Source organism: Eschrichtius robustus, chromosome 4 (genome assembly GCF_028021215.1).
Source record: "Eschrichtius robustus isolate mEscRob2 chromosome 4, mEscRob2.pri, whole genome shotgun sequence".
In the NCBI taxonomy this organism is placed as follows: Eukaryota; Metazoa; Chordata; class Mammalia; order Artiodactyla; family Eschrichtiidae; genus Eschrichtius; species Eschrichtius robustus.
In genome coordinates this window covers 76,082,287-76,103,088 of record NC_090827.1, presented here as the reverse complement: position 1 = coordinate 76,103,088, position 20,802 = coordinate 76,082,287, and the positions used below count along the sequence as shown (strand labels likewise).

The 20,802-nt window shown below is 39.0% G+C and overlaps 1 protein-coding gene across 2 annotated transcripts; it reads left to right on the top strand.

The window, feature by feature from the left end:
- The first annotated feature begins 59 nt into the window (after positions 1-59).
- On the top strand, positions 60-17,442 carry ARL9 (ARF like GTPase 9). Of its 2 annotated transcripts, XM_068542198.1 has the most exons (4): positions 60-329; positions 3,116-3,278; positions 5,910-6,085; positions 17,102-17,442. In XM_068542198.1, exons 1-4 carry the CDS (start codon positions 60-62, stop codon positions 17,279-17,281), a joined length of 789 nt encoding a protein of 262 aa, XP_068398299.1. In that variant the 3' UTR covers positions 17,282-17,442. The 2 variants fall into 2 exon arrangements, with proteins under 2 accessions (XP_068398299.1, XP_068398300.1); XM_068542199.1 differs by lacking the exon at positions 3,116-3,278 and having other exon boundaries at positions 247-329.
- Positions 17,443-20,802: the final 3,360 nt, after the last annotated feature.

Sequence of the window (20,802 nt, the reverse complement as noted above, 5' to 3'; positions counted from 1 at the left end):
GCACCGCAGCTCCAGCGCGCGGGCGCGTGGGGGGAGGGACGGAAACAAGGGTGGTGGGGATGGAGAGGGGGAAAGTGAAGAGAGAGAAGGGAAAGGAGCCGGAGAAAGAGAAAATTCGGGGAAAAGGAAAGGAGGAGAAAGATAAGGAGGCGGAGAAGGAGAAAATTAAGGAAAAAGAAAAGGAGAGGGGGAGGGAGGAGAAAAGTAAGAGTAAAGAAGAGGAAAAGAGGAAAGGGCGGGAGACGGAGAAAGGGAAGGAACAATTTACGGAAAAAGAAGAGAAAGAGGAGGAGAGCAGCACGTTGGCAAAGCCCCCGCTGGAGCTGCTGGTAAGAGAAGGGTGCCTCAGACCCTCACCCAAGGCCGTTGTCGGCGTTCTGGCCGGAGCGCCGGCTCTCGCGCCGGCGGGAATCCGGTCTCGTGTGCAGGCCTTGTACCCGCGGATGGAACGGGTGTGCCAAGCTGCGAACGCCATCTCCCCAGCTCCTTGCCCGCTCTCACCCTTAACCCCGACCCTGCGTCCAAGGTCTAGGTCTAGTGTTGAGGAAGGTCAGGTCTAGTGTTGAAGAGGAGGCCTTAGTCGGGTTCACGGGAGCGCGGGGAACAGCCCTCTTTCCAGCCCCGTCTCTGTCCGACGCCCAACGCTAGCTCCCAGTCCGCCCACGACACTGAAACCAGCCCCAAACCCTCACCACACATGCGCTCTCTCTCCCAGTCTTTTCTGTTCCTAAGTTCCATGTGGGAAGGTGCAGGGTTCCTGAATTTGTGCAGGATGTGTTTTGGGTCCCTCTGGACATTTTCTGTGGGTGCTGAGGTTACTACTTCCATTGTTTTCAGACCACCAGCGCCCAGAAGGGACGGGCACAAAGGTTTAACTGAGAGGTCTCAGAAACCAGGCATTGCAGTCACAAAAGGACAAATACCTATGATTCCACGTATATGATGTACCTAGAGTAGTCAAAATCATAGAGAATAGAATGGTGGGGCCTGGGGGAAGGAGGATTGCGGAGTTAGAGTTTAATGAGTAGAGTACAAGATGAACAGTTTTGGAGATGGATAGTGGTGATGGTTGCACAATATTATGAATGGATTTAATATCACCGTATGTTAAAAAATGGTTATGATGGTAAACTTTATGTTGTGTATTTTACCACGATTTAAAAATTGAGGGGGAAGAAGGAAAAACAGGCATTATTTGGATCAGCTCACTGGGCTCTGTGCTCCTGGAGTTCCTGAGCTCAGAGCTGCTTTCTGGTTCTAAACAATGTGAATTATTAATGGAGATTTGATCTCTGGTAAAACACAGACTACATAGGTTCACATATAGTTAAATGAATAACTTTTGCAAGGAACAGTGGTGTTGAGAATCACATTTTGGGTCTGAACTCCTGGTTTACAGTAACCCCAGCTTTTCTTAAGAGATTATAAACATGAGGAGGCTTGTATTTTAGACTAAAAAATAAGCAAAATGTAAAGCATCAGTGACTGCAGAGTTTCTAGGGGTTTAGGAGCAGCGATATGGTTGGAAAGGGAGTAGGGAACTTTTTTATTCACAAAATTTCATAGGATCTAAGGTGCCATTATTTTAGGTACCACAAACAAAGAAAAAAAATGCTGCCAACCAAAATATGACATACCATAGATTTTAAAGTCGTCATTTCAGAGATGTTAAAATGTGAAAAAAACAAAAAACAAAAACCACACAGCATCTTGGAACTGATGAAATATGTTGGGATAGCCTGAGTAGAGCCATTGGTGGAGATAATGAGGGGGACACAATCCACATCTTGCAGCCAGTTCTTGGTGGCATCATTGCTTTAAAGCATCCCCTTCATGCATCAAGTCCCTCTTCCTTACCATCGCTCTCTCAGAATGACACTATGACATTTAGGTGTGGGTAAGAGGGAACGGGGAGGAAGTAGGGATGGAGAGAGGAAACACCTATGGAAATACCTTTTGCTTTAAGAGCCATCAAGAATTCACTCCAAAAACAAACATTATGTTATTCACTACACAGGTTTCTTAAATGCTGCCCTGTACACAAGACCCTATTAGACCAGACCTTAAAACATCTTACTTTTACACAGATCTTATATATTTAAAAAAAAAAAAAAAAAAAAAGAGGTTGGAGGTGGGATAGACATTTAGTGCTGTTTAGGATCACTTTTTTTTTTTTTAAACAGAAATCCAGTCTGAGTCTAATGTCAACATTTAGTGTTCAAGCAGAAATGTATAAGATTATTATTTTTAAACGAATGCCACTGAAGACATTTACTAGTGTTTTTTTATACATGAGAAATCTCTTTAGTAGGCTGTTTGAGAAATAGAATTCCTGTGAGTACTCTGGCTGGATTGTTGCTCATTTATTACTGTTTACATTAAAGTTTGTACCCTAAAAGTCACCTTTCTGAGCACTCTGAAATTTCTATTTCTGTCTTCATACCAGCCTGCCCTCTTGCCCCTCAATCACTTGTCATAAAATTTTACTTGTTGGTTGAATGCTTCTTCCTAAAGTTTACATCTAGTTCATCAGGTTTTAGCATCAGATTTTAAAATACTCAATTATGATTGGAACTGGTTTAACAGTTTCTATAATCTTCGCCTTTTCATTTATGAGGGTAAACCTTGCCCTAAGAGCTTTTAATCTAGTGATTCAACTGGGAAGACAAGACAGATTAATAATATGAGAACTTAGATGCTTACATGCTCAGTGGCAAAGTCAGTACATGGAACAAGTAGGCCCCAAGACCCCATACAACAAATTGAATTCTGTTGCAGTCTCCAATAGACGTGAACTCAGGAAGCAAAGTGAAGTCTGAAAATTGACCCTGAAAATATGGCACCTCCCATAAATCCTGATATATATATATAAAGTATTTATTTGATAGATTGACCAGGAGTTGGGGGATGGAGAGGGGGTATGCAATTAATATCACATAACTGATGGCTGATTATATAAAATACAAACTGACTGGTACAGTTTGTCCTATTAAATTTTTTACGAAGTTTTGTTCTGGTTTACAATTCCACAATATTATTGGCAGGCACACTGCCAGGAGCCAGGAAAACCAGGCCCTGATAGCATAGCTTTATTGACTTATCTTTTGTTTCGCAGGAGAAAAATAAGCAGATCCTAGTGCTGGGCCTGGGTGGAGCAGGAAAAACCAGTGTTCTCCACTCTCTAGCTTTAAACAGAGTCCAGCACAGCGTGGCACCAACCCAAGGTTTCAATGCAGTGTGCATCAGCACTGAAGACAGCCAGTTGGAGTTCCTGGAGAGTAAGCTGTCTTTCTCAGTAGTTCTGGGGATAACCGATAGCCTATAGCCACATTATTGTTATACCTTAAGCCAGATTTAATGTTATCAACATTGGGTCCTTGTGAAATGAAACACTGGGTCAGATTTTCCTAGATTTTCAGAATGCATGTGTAGTTTAGTGCTTGAGTACAGTGTGGGGATCACTTTCTGTTCTTTTATTTTTTTCTTTTTGCAGTGGTGGTGATAAAGGGGAGTTGAGACGAAGGCTTTCACACCTGTCCTATAACAGCCTCCCTCCTCCCTTACTACCCCAAATATAAATGCAATCTAAGTAAATACAGTGTGTTTCCTTCTCTGCAAATGCAAATAGAGGTAAGCTCCAAACCTCTTGTAACCAGATGGCAACCCAGAAACCCCTCCTCTGGCAGTTCTGGAGTCACCACCTCTCAAAATATTGCTGTACCCCAAAGTTGCATCCGATCCTCTTGTCTCCTCTTTATACTCTCTCCTAGGATGATTTCATCTTTCCTCTTGACATTAAATACTATCTATATGCTAATGACTCCCAAATTTATCTCTCCACCAAACATATCCAAATGTTGCCTGACAACTCTACCTGGCTGTCTGATTGGCCTCTCAAGCCTAATATCGTCAAGACAAAATGTTTGATATATCTCCGTATCTGTTCCTTTCCCTTGTAATCCAACTGGTCAGTAAATGTCTCCTCACCCATCAATATGCTCAAGCCAGAAAACTGGGAGTTTTCTGTACCCGCTTCTGTACCCCACCTCCAGTCTGCAAGTAAAATGCTGTGAATTTTTGCTTTCATTCAGTTGCGAAGAGAAAATGGTGTGCAGAGAAACTGGTAAACCTGCAGGCAAATCTTTATGATAAAAGCATTATTAAGAATAGAGTTTTCAATTTCCCCAGAAGCTATGGAAGAAATAATATTTTTAATGAAATGGATGGCTAACAAAAGTCTCAAAATATAAAAAGTGAAAAGAAAAAAGGGAAGGAAAGGAAAGGGAAGGAAAAAAAGAAAGGGAGATAGGAAGAAAAAAGAAAACTCCAGTTAAGGGGAAAAATGGACAGATCTGCCGTTGGAGTGAGGGGTTTCAACATATCTTTGTCAATTATTAATAAGATCAAGGAGAAAAAAAGTCTGCAGAGATATATAAAATTTGAACACAGTCAACAAGTTTGATCTAGTGAATAATATAAAATTGTCCAATTAGACAATTTTAGCCACATACAAAAGTTAAAATTCACGTTCTTCTCAAACACTCACAGAACAATTACCAACAATGACCGCTTACTGTGCCATACAGCAAGTCGTAACAAAGTTTTCAAAGAGGATGCATCATACAAACTGTTCTCAACTACACTGCTGTTAAGTTGGAAGTTAATAACTAAAAGATAGCAATCCCTATGTAGGTGAAATGTCATGGTGTTGCCAAAAACATGGGGAACGACATGTTCATTCATCTTTAAACTACATGTGTTAAAACCATATGAATTACTTGGATTATACACATTCTTTAAAAAAATTAAAAACACAAAATACTTCAAAGAATGACTAGCCTGGCTCTCCATACAAAAGAAAACAAAGCAAAGACAAATCAACACCCTTTCCTATTAGTTTTTTAAATGGTATTGTTAAGTCCCTACAACAGGAGTCTGCACACTTTTTCTGCAGAGGGCTCGAGAATAGCTAATGTAGACTTTGTGGCCGCACGGGCTCTGTGCAGCTACTCAACCCTGCAGTTGTACTGCGAAAGCAGCCGGAGACCATATGTGCACAAATCTACGTGCCTGTGTTCTCATACAACTTTATTTGTACTGAAATCCAAATGTGATATAATGTTCATGTGTTACAAAATGGTATTCTTTTTTTCCCCAAACATTTAAAAAGGTAGAATCCATTTTTTGTTCGTGGGCTGTACAAAAATAGGCAGTGAGCCAGATTTAGGCTGTGGGCCATTGTTTGTCATATTCTGTCCCAGGAGAAAAATAAAAACTGAATTCATTGTGTATGTATTATTATCATTCCAAAAAGTTTCTTCTGGGAAGAATCAGCAGAGTGAAATAACCCAAAGGAATTTTTTCTGAGGCAAGTATTCCTGAATGCCCACAGGATCATATTAACTCTTAGTGCAAGATTAAGAGAGGAAATTAGTTCTGGGATTTTGACAAAGGAAAAAAGTTGTGCAAGTGAGGCTAGCCTATGACATTTAAATCAGTCCATTTAAAACTTATTTTAGAGAAATATGTGTTTTAACCCACCACCCTGAATTATTTTAGTAGCCTACTCCCATTTGCTGAGCTATACCTGACAGACAGGCATTGGCCATCGTGGCTGCTGTGTATAACAGATCAGGAGGCATCCACTGTAGTACAAATTTAAGATCTTTATGCTGGTCCTTTGTGTTCCAGAATGAGTGACCCGCATGTGGAGGGTAAATATTCCCACCAATAAATTCCCCAGTAACATCGCTCAAGTTGTTCGAAGAATTGGGTAGAGTCTCACAGAGGTCTTTTATCAGAATACGTATCCAGTGTCCAGAAATTATCAAGATGTGTCTTTCCTGCCCCCCTCAGTGGACTCTTCTGAGGTTTGTGTGTGTGTCTTCCTTCTCTACTGTTCTTTGTAGTTGGTGGCAGCGAACCTTTCCGTTCTTGTTGGGAAATGTACCTGTCCAAGGGGTTGCTGCTAATCTTTGTGGTGGATTCAGCAGATCACAACAGATTACCTGAAGCCAAGAAGCACCTTCATCAACTAATTGGGACAAATCCAATCCTTCCTCTGGTTGTGTTTGCAAACAAACAGGTAAAAATTTGTGCAAATAAAAATTGTACTCAATAGTTTTATTATTAATACAAGAAGTAGAAATGTCTACTTTTAATAGCAAGATATTCAATAATATGTTGTATGTTCAGTTCAACTTATACTATTAGATCTATTGGATTATACAGTCAGCCCTCTATATCTGTGGATTCGACCACCCGTGGATCAGGAAAAAAAAGATTCTGGAAAGTTCCAGAAAGTAAAACTTGTATTTGCCACACACAGGCAACTATTTACATAGCATTTACATTGTATTAGGTATTATAAGTAATCTAGAGATGATTTTAAATATATGGGAGGATGTGCATAAGTTATTTGCAAATACTATGCCATTTTATGTAAGGGGCTTGAGCATCCTCAGATTTTGGTGTCTGCTGGGGTCTTGCAACCAATCCCACTCAGATACCAAGGGGCAGCAGTAAATTCCTTGAGAAAAGAGACTATCATTTACCTTTGTGTCCCTTGTAAAACCTAGCATAATGCCTTGTACATAGTAGGAATTCAACAAATACCTGTTGAATTTATTTTTTTTTAATTTTATTTTATTTATTTATTTTTTACAGAGCAGATTCTTATTAGTTATCTGTTTTATACATATTAGTGTATATATGTCATTCCCAATCTCCCAATTCATCCCACCACTTCCCCGCCTTGGTGTCCACATGTTTCTTCTCTACATCTGTGTCTTTATTTCTGCCCTGCAAACCGGTTCATCTGTACCATTTTTCTAGATTCCACATATATGCATTAATATATGATATTTGTTTTTCTCTTTCTGACTTACTTCACTCTGTATGACAGTCTCTAGGTCCATCCACGTCTCTACAAGTGACCCAACTTCGTTCCTTTTTATGGCTGAGTAACATTCCATTGTATATATGTACTACATCTTCTTTATCCATTCGTCTGTCGAGGGGTATTTAGGTTGCTTCCATGACCTGGCTATTGTAAATAGTGCTGCAATGAACACTGGGGTGCATGTGTCTTTTTGAATTATGGTTTTCTCTGGGTATATGCCCAGTAGTGGGATTGCTGGGTCATATGGTAGTTCTATTTTTACTTTTTTAAGGAACCTCCATATTGTTCTCCATAGTGGCTGTATCAATTTACATTCCTACCAACAGTGCAAGAGGGTTCCCATTTCTCCACACGCTCTCCAGCATTTGTTGTTTGTAGATTTTCTGATGATGCCCATTCTAACAGGAGTGAGGTGATACCTCATTGTAGTTTTGATTTGCATTTCTCTAATAATTAGTGATGTTGAGCAGCTTTTCATGTGCCTCTTGGCCATCTGTATGTCTTCTTTGGAGAGATGTCTATTTAGGTCTTCTGCCCATTTTTGGATTGGGTTGTTTGTTTTCTTAATATCGAGCTGCATGAGCTGTTTATATATTTTGGAGATTAATCCTTTGTCCGATGATTCATTTGCAAATATTTTCTCCCATTCTGAGGGTTGTCTTTTCATTTTGTTTATAGTTTCCTTTGCTGTGCAAAAGCTTTGAAGTTTCATTAGGTCCCATTTGTTTATTTTTGTTTTTATTTCCATTACTCTAGGAGGTGGGTCAAAAAAGATCTTGCTGTGATTTATGTCAAAGAGTGTTCTTCCTATGTTTTCCTCTAAGAGTTATATAGTGTCCAGTCTTACATTTAGGTTTTTAATCCATTTTGAGTTTATTTTTGTGTATGGTGTTAGAGAGTGTTCTAATTTCATTCTTTTACATGTAGCTGTCCAGTTTTCCCAGCACCACTTATTGAAGAGACTGTCTTTTCTCCATTGTATATCCTTGCCTCCTTTGTCATAGATTAGTTGACCATAGGTGCGTGGGTTTATCTCTGGGCTTTCTATCCTGTTCCATTGATCTATATTTCTGTTTTTGTGCCTGTACCATACTGTCTTGATTACTGTAGCTTTGCAGTATAGTCTGAAGTCAGGGAGCCTGATTCCTCCAGCTCCATTTTTCTTTCTCAAGATTGCTTTGGCTATTGGGGGTCTTTTGTGTCTCCATACAAATTGTGAAATTTTTTGTTCTAGTTCTGTGAAAAACGCCAGTGGTAGTTTGATAGGGATTGCATTGAATCTGTAGATTGCTTTGGGTAGTAGAGTCATTTTCACAATATTGGTTCTTCCAATCCAAGAACATGGTATATCTCTCCATCTGTTTGTGTCATCTTTGATTTCTTTCATCAGTGTCTTATAGTGTTCTGCGTACAGGTCTTTTGTCTCCTTAGGTAGGTTTATTCCTAGGTATTTTATTCTTTTTGTTGCAATGGTGAATGGGATTGTTTCCTTAATTTCTCTTTCTGATCTTTCATTGTTATTGTATAGGAATGCAAGAGATTTCTGTGCATTAATTTTGTATCCTGCAACTTTAGCAAATTCATTGATTAGCTCTAGTAGTTTTCTGGTGGCATCTTTAGGATTCTGTATGTGTAGTATCATGTCATCTGCAAACAGTGACAGTTTTACTTCTTCTTTTCCAATTTGTATTCCTTTTATTTCTTTTTCGTGTCTGATTGCTGTGGCTAGGACTTCCAAAACTATGTTGAATAATAGTGGTGAGAGTGGACATCCTTGTTCCTGATCTTAAAGGAAATGCTTTCAGTTTTTCACCATTGAGAATGATGTTTGCTGTGGGTTTGTCATATATGGCCTTTATTATGTTGAGGTAGGGTCCCCCTGTGCCCACTTTCTGGAGAGTTTTTAACATAAATGGGTGTTGACTTTTGTCAAAAGCTTTTTCTGCATCTATTGAGATGATCATATGGTTTTTCTTCTTCAATTTGTTAATATGGTGTATCACATTGATTGATTTGCGTATATTGAAGAATCCTTGCATCCCTGGGATAAATCCCACTTGATCATGGTGTATGATCCTTTTAATGTGTTGTTGGATTCTGTTTGCTGGTATTTTGTTGAGGATTTTTGCATCCATATTCTGATTTTTCCATCAGTGATATTGGTCTGTAATTTTCTTTTCTTGTAATATCTCTGTCTGGTGTTGGTATCAGGCTGATGGTGGCCTTGTAGAATGAGTTTGGGAGTGTTCCTTCCTCTGCAATTTTTGGAAGAGTTTGAGAAGGATGGGTGTTAGCTCTTCTCTAAATGTTTGATAGACTTCACCTGTGAAGCCATCTGGTACAGGACTTTTGTTTGTTGGAAGATTTTTAATCACAGTTTCAATTTCATTACTTGTGATTGGTCTGTTCATATTTTCTGTTTCTTCCTGTTTCAGTCTTGGAAGGTTATACCTTTCTATGAATTTGTCCATTTCTTCCAGGTTGTCCATTTTATTGGCATAGAGTTGCTTGTAGTAGTCTCTTAGGATGCTTTGTATTTCTGCGGTGTCTGTTGTAACTTCTCCTTTTTCATTTCTAATTTTATTGATTTGAGTCCTCTCCCTCTTTTTCTTGATGAGTCTAGCTAAAGGTTTATCTATTTTGGTTATCTTCTCAAGGAACAAGCTTTTAGTTTTCTTGATCTTTGCTATTGTTTTCTTTGTTTCTATTTCATTTATTTCTGCTCTGATCTTTATGATTTCTTTCCTTCTACTAACTTTGGGTTTTGTTTGTTCTTCTTTCTCTAGTTCCTTTAGGTGTAAGGTTAGATTGTTTATCTGAGATTTTTCTTGTTTCTTGAGGTAGGATTGTATCGTTATAAACTTCCCTCTTAGGACAGCTTTTGCTTCATTCCATAGGTTTTGGATCGTTGTGTTTTCATTGTCATTTGTTTCTAGGTTTTTAAAAATTTCCTCTTTGATTTCTTCAGTGATCTCTTGGTTAATTAGTAATGTATTGTTTGCCTCCATGTGTTTGTGTTTTTTACATTTTTTCCCTGTAATTTATTTCTAATCTCATACCTTTGTGGTCAGAAAAGATGCTTGATCTGTTTTCAGTTTTCTTAAATTTACTGAGGCTTGATTTGTGACCCAAGATGTGATCTATCCTGGAGAATGTTCCGTGCACACTTGAGAAGAAAGTGTAATCTGTTGTTTTTGGATGGAATGTCCTATAAATATCAATTAAATCTATCTGGTCTATTGTGTCATTTAAAGCTTGTGTTTCCTTATTAATTTTCTGTCTGGATGATCTGTCCATTGGTGTAAGTGAGGTGTTAATGTCTGCCACTATTATTGTGTTACTGTCGATTTCCTCTTTTATGGCTGTTAACAGTTGCCTTATGTATTGAGGTGCTCCTATGTTGGGTACATATATATTTATAATTGTCATATCTTCTTCTTGGATTGATCCCTTGATCATTACGTAGTGTCCTTCCTTGTCTCTTGTAACATTCTTTATTTTAAAGTCTATTTTATCTGATATGAGTATTGCTACTCCAGCTTTCTTTTGATTTCCATTTGCATGGAATATCTTTTTCCATCCCCTCACTTTCAGTCTGTATGTGTCCCTAGGTCTGAAGTTGGTCTCTTGTAGGCAACGTATATGGGTCTCGTTTTTGTATCCATTCAGTGAGCCTGTGTCTTTTGGTTGGAGCATTTAATCCATTCACGTTTAAGGTAATTATCGATATGTATGTTCCTATGACCATTTTCTTAATTGTTTTGGGTTTGTTTTTGTAGGTCCTTTTCTTCTCTTGTGTTTCCCAGTTAGAGAAGTTCCTTTAGCATTTGTTGTAGAGCTGGTTTGGTGGTGCTGAATTCTCTTAGCTTTTGCTTGTCTGTAAAGCTTTTGATTTCTCCATCAAATCTGAATGAGATCCTTGCCTGGTAGAGTAATCTTGGTTGTAGGTTCTTCCCTTTCATCACTTTAAATATGTCATGTCACTCCCTTCTTGCTTTTAAAGTTTCTTCCGAGAAATCAGCTGTTAACCTTATGGGAGTTCCCTTGTATGCTATTTGTCATTTTTCCCTTGCTGCTTTCAATAATTTTTCTTTGTCTTTAATTTTTGTCAATTTGATTACTATGTGTCTCAGCATGTTTCTCCTTCGGCTTATCCTGCATGGGACTCTCTGCACTTTCTGGACTTGAGTGGCTATTTCCTTTCCCGTGTTAGGGAAGTTTTTGACTATAATCACTTCAAATATTTTCTTGGGTCCTTTCTCTCTGTCTTCTCCTTCTGGGACCCCTATCATGCGAATGTTGTTGCATTTAATGTTGTCCCAGAGGTCTCTTGGGCTGTCTTCATTTCTTTTCATTCTTTTTTGTTTGTTCTGTTCCATGGCAGTGAATTCCACCATTCTGTCTCCCAGGTCACTTATCCATTCTTCTGCTTTAGTTATGCTGCTATTGATTCCTTCTAGTGTATTTTTCATTTCAGTTATTGTATTGTTCATCTCTGTTTGTTTGTTCTTTAATTCTTCTAGGTGTTTGTTCTTTAATTCTTCTAGACCTTTGTTAAACATTTCTTGCATCTTCTTGATCTTTGCCTCCATTCTTTTTCCGAGGTCCTGGATCATCTTCCCTATCATTATTCTCAATTCTTTTTCTGGAAGGTTGCCTATCTCCACTTCCTTTAGTTGTTTTTCTGGGGTTTTATCTTGTTCTTTCATCTGGGACATAGTCCTCTGCCTTTTCATTTTGTCTATCTTTCTGTGAATGTGGTTTCATTCCACAGGCTGCAGAATTGTAGTTATTCTTGCTTCTGCTGTCTGTCCTCTGATGGATGAGGCTCTCTAAGAGGTTTGTGCAGGCTTCCTGATGGGAGGGACTGGTGGTGGGTAGAGCTGGGTGTTGCTCTGGTAGGCAGAGCTCAGTAAAACTTTAATCCGCTTGTCTGCTGATGGGTGGGGCTGGGTCCCTTCCCTGTTGGTTCTTTGGCCTGAGGCAACCCAACAGTGGAGCCTACCCAGCTCTTTGGTGGGGCTATTTGCGGACTCTGGGAGGACTCACACCAAGGAGTACTTCCCAAAACTTCTGTTACCAGTGTCCTTGTCCCCGTGGTGAGCCACAGCCACCCCCTGCTTCTGCTGCAGACCCTCCAACACTAGCAGGTAGGTCTAGTTCAGTTTCCTATGGGGTCACTGATCCTTCCTATGGGTCCCGATGCACACACTACTTTGAGTGTGCCCTCCAAGAGTGGAGTCTCTGTTTCCCCCCAGTCCTGTCAAAGTCCTGCAATCAAATCCCACTAGCCTTCAAGATCTGATTCTCTAGGAATTCCTCCTCCCATTGCCAGACCCCCAGGTTGGGAAGCCTGACGTGGGGCTCAGAACCTTCACTCCAGTTGGTGGACTTATGTGGTATAAGTGTTCTCTAGTTTGTGAGTCACCCACCCAGCGGTTATGGGATTTGATTTTATTGTGATTGCGCCCCTCCTACCATCTTATTGCAGCTTCTCCTTTGTCTTTAGATGTGGGGTATCTTTTTTGGTGAGTTCCAGTGTCTTCCTGTTGATGACTGTTCAGCAGTTAGTTGTGATTCCGGTGCTCTCGCAAGAAGGAGTGAGAGCATGTCCTTCTACTCCACCATCTTGAACCAATCTACCTGTTGAATTTAATTCAGTAAACATTTATTGACTTTTGAATTGATTTCTACAAAATATTTGAGTGTTTAATATGTATAAAGAAGTAGTTTTAGATCAATTAGCCTGACCTGAATTTATTTCACACACATGCATTAAAATATTAAACATTCATGAAGAAACTGGAACCCTTGTGCAGTGTTGGTGGGGATGTCAAATGGTGCAGCCACTGTGAAAAACAGTATGGCAGTTCCTTAAAAAATTAAAAATAGAGTTTTCATATAGTCCAGTGATTCCACTTCTGGGTATATAACCAATAGAATTGAAAGCAGGAACTCAAACAGATATTTGCACACCCATGTTCATAGCAGAATTATTCACAGTAGCCAAAAGGTAGAAGCAACCCAAGTGTCCATCCACAGATGAATGGATAAACAAAATGTGATATATACATACAATGGATATTATTCAGCCTTAAAGAAGGAAATTCTGACACATGCTACAACATAGATGAACTTTGAAGACATTATGCTAAGTGAAATAAGCCAGTCACAAAAGGACAAATACTGTATGATTACACTTTTTAAAAAATATTTATTTATTTATTTATTTATTTTTGGCTGCACTGGGTCTTCGTTGCTGCGCGCAGGCTTTCTCTAGTTGCGGCGAGCGGGGGCTACTCTTCGTTTTGGTGCACGGGCTTCTCATTGCGGTGGCTTCTCTTGTTGCGGAGCACAGGCTCTAGGCATGCAGGGTTCAGTAGTTGTGGCACACAGGTTCAGTAGTTGTGGCTCGCGGGTTCTAGAGCACAGGCTCAGTAGTTGTGGCGCACGGGCTTAGTTGCTCCACGGCATGTGGGATCGTCCCAGACCAGGGCTCGAACCCGTGTCCCCTGCATTGGCAGGCAGATTCTTAACCACTGCGCCACCAGTGAAGTCCCTGATTACACTTTTATGAGGTCCCTAGAGTAGTCAAATTCATAGAAATGAAAAGTAGAATAGTGGTTTCAGGGCCTGGGGGAGGGAGAACGGGAAGTTATTGTTTAAAGGGTACAGAGTATCAGTTTTACAAGTTGAAAAGAGTTCTGGAGATGGATGGTGTACAACAATGTGAATGTACTTAACTGTACACTGAACTGTACACTTAAAATTGGTTAATATGGCAAATTTCTTTACGTGTATTTTACTACAATAAAGAAAGTTAAAAAGGGTATTAGACTATAGCATTGTACAGGCATACCTCATTTTATTGCACTTTGCAGATATTGTGTTTTTTACAAATCAAAGGTTTGTGGCAACCCTGCATCGCGCAAGTCTATAGGTACCATTTTCCCAAAAGCATTTCTCACTTCATGTCTCTGTGTAGCATTTTGGTAATTCTTGCAATATTTCAAACTTTTAAAATTATTATTATATTTGTTATGATGATCTGTGATCAGTGATCTTTGATGTTACTATTGCAAAAAGATTACAACTTGCTGCAGGCTCAGATGATGGTTAGCATTTTTTAGCAGTAAGGTATTTTTAAATTAAGGTATGCACTTTTTTTAGACAATGCTATTGCACACTTAATAGACTACAGTAGTGTAAACATAACTTTTATATGCACTGAGAGAGAAAAAAATTCATGTGACTAGCTTTATTGCAGTATTCACTTTATTGCAGTAGTCTGGAACCAAATTTGAAATATCTCTGAGGTATGCCTGTAATGCTAAAACCCCTCTCTTAATTGCTAGGGTTGCCAGTCATAAGAGAGCTCAGTTCCTGCCATTTCTTCCACTACTTCTATGGGTGAATATTTATGGAAGTAAACTAAATAATTACAAATGACGATCTAAAAGTGGGAGCCTATATTAAAGTCCAGCATAGATGCTAGTCCAGAAGATTATTTCTAAAAGAATAGCTGGAGATTTTTTTTAAAATGAGCATCTTAAGTACCACAAACTGTAAAGAGTTAGAGGATCCTGGTACATTTAAGTAAGCTGTGTAGTATTCCATGGCATGAATGTACCACGGCTTTACCATTTTCTCGTTGGATATTTGGTTTATTTCCAATGTTTTATTGTTAAAATCAGTTCTACAGTGAATCTTCATGTATGTGTCGCCTCATTGATGTGTACCAATATTTCTCTAGTGCATGAGGAATTGCTGGGTTTTGGATTTGTCCATATTCGATTTTGCTAGATATTACCAAGTTGCTTTCCAAAGATATTGAACCAGTTTATTTTTCCTACCAGCAGTACATGACAGTTTTTATAGCTCCACATCCTTGTCAGTACTTGGTTTGTCAAACTTTCATTTTTGCCAGTCTCATGGGGATGAAATTTTATCTTATTATTCTAATTTGCACTTCCTTAATTACTAGTGAGCTTGAACATTTTTTCAGATGTTCACTGGTTATTAGTTTCAAATTAGTTTCATTCTTTGAAATGAATTTCCACATTTGTGAATTATCTTTTAATATCTTTCCCCAAATTCCTGTTACGGTGTTTATCTTTTCTCCTTTGAGTTGGAGGAGTCTTTCATGTCCTTTGGAAAAACTTTTGTCTGTTACATGCCTTACACATATCTTCTCCAGCAATCTATTAGCTTATCATTTTACTTTGTTTATGATTCTCTTTTTAATACATAGGTTTTCATTTTTTAAAATAAATTTATTTATTTATTTTTATTTTTGGCTGTGTTGGGTCTTCATTGCTGCGCGCAGGCTTTCTCTAGTTGTGGTGAGTGGGGGCTACTCTTCGTTGCGGTGCTCGGGCTTCTCATTGTGGTGGCTTCTCCTGTTGTGAAGCATGGGCCCTAGGCATGCAGGCTTCAGTAGTTGTGGCATGCGGGCTCAGTAGTTGTGACTCACAGGCTCTAGAGCGCAGGCTAAGTAGTTGTGGCACATGGGCTTAGTTGTTCTGTGGCATGTGGGATCTTCCCGGACCAGGGCTCGAACCTGTGTCCCCTGCATTGGCAGGCGGATTCTTAACCACTGTGCCACCACGGAAGTCCCAGGTTTTCATTTTTAATAGTAAAATTTAGCAATACTCTCCTTTGTGGTTTATATCTCTTCATCAAATTGAATAAACAGAGCCATTTGGTGTCAAATTTATAACTTTTTCTGGGGTTTAATAATAAAAGGTTTGGATATTCTAGTTTAAGTTTAATGCATCTTGGTTGATACTCCTTGGCCAAAGTAATTTATTCTTTTGTATGACTCATTGGTTCAAGTTATTACATAAGTATTTTTAAAACGTCATCTTACTATCTTTACTCTTTGAGTGATGATCTCTATTAAGGCTCAGTTATGTAAGTGTGGAATGCACCTGATATTTATCCCTGATGTGCTTTTATCATTACAAGGAGCCCCTCCTCCCATGCAACACCCTCCTTCTCCTATTTTCTTCCTCTCCAATTCCATCAGTGACTTTTTTTTTTTAACTTGAAACATTGTCCACATGTTACTAGATTCATTAACACAGTTGCAAAATTCACTGCAGGCTCTAGGAATAAGTGAATTCAGGTTTCAGACAGGCAATATATTGGGAGGACCAGAAAGGTAATCATACCACATCAGGAAAAGTCTCACAGGCTCCCAGTTATGGAATTTGATAGGTTCATATTGGTACAAGAAAAAAATGACACAATATTGGACTATTTCCAGATGATGCCCTAAAGTTATGGGAGAACACTATGAAACAACAAAAAGCCAAATACAAATGCAATTTTAGGAGTGAAAATACTTAAACTTTTGCAAAGGACTTAAAAACTGTAACTGAATCTGTGTATGTATTTAGGAGAGGGAATGTCAGAGGTCATTTGCATAAATAATTCTTGATGTGTGAGAGGCAAAGAAATGTGTTTTGACCTTGGCATTTTGACCTCAGGGAGGTTTTGACCTTGGCATGCAGCATAAACACATGCTTTCTGTCTCCTCATTTTAATCTCTCTTCTCTCTGCCTCTCCCAGTGGGTTTCCGTCCTTTAAGCCTTCCCCACTTCTCCATCTTGTCCTCTTTCCCTCCACCTGTCCCTCCCCTCTCAGCCTCCTTTACGCACTATTTATTTTCTAAATTCACTTCCTCCCTTATCCCTTCTCTGTCTCCCTCCATCCCCCCAAATTTGATCCAAAATTTTTTGTTCAGTAGAAATAATGGTTGCAAAAGAAAACTCACATTTGGCAAATGCTTAATCAATAAAATATGATATGGACAATAACCAATGAATTAATGAATCAAATTTCTATTGTTAAAGACAAATTAAAAATTATCTTAGGAAAATAAAGATAAAAATGGAAAAACAAAATTAGAAGCAGATTGACTGCACTGTTTAGGAAATTGATTAAGGTATTATATTGACTTAACTTCATTCCAGAACATACTTTTTTGATGATAGCTCATAAATGCTGATATAATTCCAATGAAAATCATTATATTCAAACAGTCATTAAGATCATAGTAATGGGATTACAGTATCCTCCATATTAGAATGGAGGTGGGGTCATTGAGAGCAATAAATGAGAGTAAAAAATGTATCTATCCAAAAAGATTGCAAAATAACCAACTTTTTCTCAATTCTTTTTTCATTCTTGGTGAAGGATCTTGAAGCAGCCTATCACATTACAGATATCCATGAAGCTTTGGCGTTATCTGAGGTGGGAAATGACAGGAAGATGTTCCTGTTCGGAACCCAGGTGACTGAGAATGGCTCAGAGATACCCTCCATCATGCAAGATGCCAGAGACCTGATTGCACAGCTGGCTGCAGACATGCAGTGATCAGGCCTAGGCCCACTGTGAGGCTCATGATTTGAATGTCACCAGGCAATGTTTAGTGGCAGGCTGGAAGCCAAAAGTTTCCACTTCCCAATAAAAAATAAGGCATTTCCTATTTTCTCAATGCACGGCATATACACATATATAAGATAATGTTAATTGATTAAGAGGATCTCTATTTATATCTTGAACTTTAAAAATATTGGTAAAACAATGTATTTGGAGGGATTTGGATTTTTTTTTAAATTTTTATTTATTTTTGGCTGCGTTGGGTCTTTGTTGCTGCATGTGGGCTTTCTCTAGTCGCGGTGAGCGGGGGCTACTTTCCGTTGTGGTGCATGGGCTTCTCATTGCGGTGGCTTCTCTTGTTGCGGAGCACGGGCTCTAGGTGCATGGACTTCAGTAGTTGTGGCACATTGGCTCAGTAGTTGTGGCTTGCAGGCTCTAGAGCGCAGGCTCAGTAGTTGTGGTGCATGGGCTTCGTTGCTCCCTGGCATGTGGGATCTACCCAGACCAGGGCTTGAACCCATGCCCCCTGCATTGGCAGGTGGATTCTTAACCACTGCGCCACCAGGGAATTCCTGGGATTTGGATTTTTAATCAACCAAATTAAAGTGAACAGTAGCAAGCATTCATTCCATTTGTAATTTCTCAATGAAATGAGATTTACATTAAAATATTTTAATAACTTTTCTCTTTTCAAGTAAAAATCCAGGTGTCTTTCCTTTAAGTGGATCCGTTTAACACTGTAGGGAAAGAAATATCAGGATAGGGCAATAAGAAAGGTAAGCACTATCAAACCCACATAGAAATATAAATTAACAGCATTCAGAAAGATTTAGGAAAGGCTTCTTTTTTTTTGTTTTAATTTTATTTATTTATTTATTTATTTTTGGCTGCATTGGGTCTTCATTGCTGCATGTGGGCTTTCTCTAATTGCGGCGAGCGGGGGCTACTCTTCATTGCGGTGCACGGGCTTCTCACTGCGGTGGCTTCTCGTGTTGCGGAGCATGGGCTCTAGGCGTGCGGGCTTCAGTAGTTGTGGCTCTCGGGCTCTAGAGCACAGGCTCAGTAGTTGTGGCGCACGGGCTTAGTTGCTCCATGGCATGTGGGATCTTCCCGGACCAGGCCTCAAACCTGTGTCCCCTGCATTGGCAGGCAGATTCTTAACCACGGCGCCACCAGGGAAGCCCCAGAAAGGCTTCTTTTTAAGAAACTATTGCACTAAAAGAAGAACACCGTAGGGATTTGTTTTTTAAATTCTTGATATTTAGCTTTTTTATATAGATAAGCTTTCTTTACTAGAAATATTTTGTAAGAGTGATAACTCTATTTACCTACAGACATGATATAAATCCAACTTCAAACCTTAGTGTCCTGTCTTGATCTTTTTTTTTAAGAAAAAAAGGACTTCCAGTTTTGAGTCCAGCATGTAAGAAGCTTGGAAGCCACCACTCCATTCTAACAAGTTAAAAAGCTGAACAGACTAAAATATCAGCATTGGAGGGAGCAACAGGAGAATACAGAGATTAACAATTTACCAGAGCAGAGACTTATAGTGGGAAACTCCCCATGGGGACCCCAGGGTAGAACAAACGGAACGGTGATTGATGAATTGCTGGTTGCTCAAAGTGGAGTAATCTGAAAGTTAAAAAACTCTAGGGGAACCCAGTCATTGGAGGGGCCCCCAATTATTTGAGATTTACCTCCAGGACCTTGACCAGATTCCCATAATAAATATTGGAGAGAAATCCCCTGGTGCTTCCAAGGGAGGGGAAAAAAATTTTTGAAATATGCCAGAGCACTCTGTCCTTCTTAACAAGGCCTGCCCTCAGGGGAAACTAGTTAACCAGAGCCTAGCCTGCTGGGTTATCACCAGAGCCTAACTGACCTGGGGGAAATACCCAACTCCAGCCCACTCTAGACATTCTGTTCCACCTAAAAGGGCAGAAAACTAAGACTTAAGTTTGCAGTCCAGGGGCACTTAGTCTCTAAAAGACTAAGACCTAATCATAGGACTATATAACACTCCCCCTCCCCCCACACCTCACCACCACATTACTAAAGGCCTGTTTACAGCAGCTCCTTTTACCCAGTACATCATGCCTGGCTATCAAGAAAAACTACAAGACATACTAAAAGGCAAAAAATACAGAAGAGATACCACAAGCACCATACAGAAATGAAGAACGTGTTTGGTGGGCTTGTTAAAAGACTGGACATAGCTGAGGAACGAATCTCTGAGCTTGAGGATATCTCAACAGAAACCTCCAAAACTGAAAATCTAAGAGAACAAAGACTAGAAAAAAACAGAACAGAATATACAAGGACTGTGGGACAACTGCAAAAGTTGCAACATGTGTGTAATGGGAAACCAGAAAGAGAGAAAAGAAAGGAATGGAATAAATATTTGAAACAGTGAGTAAGAATTTCTCCAAATTAATGTTGGACACCAAACCACAGATCCCAGCAGCTCAGAGAACACCAAGCAGGACAAATGCCCTCCCCCCCAAAAAAAACAGCAACAACAACAAAAAACTATAGATAGGCATATCACTTTTAAGCTGCAGAAAATCAAAGATGAAGAAAAAATCCAGAAAGAAGCCAGAGGAAAAAACACCTTACCTATGGAGGATCAAAGATAAGAAGTACATTAGGCTTCTCAGAAACCATGCAAACAAGAAAAGAGTGGAGTAAAATATTCACAGTGTTGAGAGAAAAAAAACCGTTAGCCTAGAATTCTGTACCCTGTGAAATCCTTCAAAAGTGAAGGAGAAAAATTTCTTAGACAAAAATTGAGGGAATTTTTTGCCAGTACTTCTGTGTTGCAAGAAATGTTAAAAAGAAATTCTTTAGACAGAAGGAAAATGCTATAGGTCAGATATTTGGACCTACATAAAGAAAGGAACACTGGAAAAGGAATAAGTGAAGGTAAAATTAAAACTTTCATTTGTCTTATTTTTAATTGATCTAACAGATTACAGTTTCTTCAAAATAACAATAGCAACATTATATTTGACTATGTATGCTTATATGTGTGTATAAATGTTATGACAGCAATGATACAAGGGATGAGAGGGAGGAATTTGGATTATTTAGTTATTGTAAGGTATTCACATTACCTGTGAAGTGGTATAGTGTTATTTGAAAGTAGACTTGGATTTGTTGTTAATGTATATTGCAAACTCTAGGACAAGCACTAAAAAAAATAAAAGAAGTTATAACTGATATGCCAAGAAAAGAGAGAAAGTGAAATCAAATAAAATGCTCAATTAAAACCACAAAAGGTAGAAAAAGAATGGAAGACAAAAAGAGAAACAAAGAACAAGGACAACAGATAGAAAACAGTAAAAATATGGTAGCTATTAATCCAACTAAATAATCACTTTGAAGGTCAGTGGTCTAAATGCACCAACTAAAAGACAGAAATTGTCAGAGTGGATTAAAAAATAAAAGATCCAGAAACTCACTTCTTGCCTACAAGAAACTCACTTTGAATATAAAGAGACATATAGATTAAAATT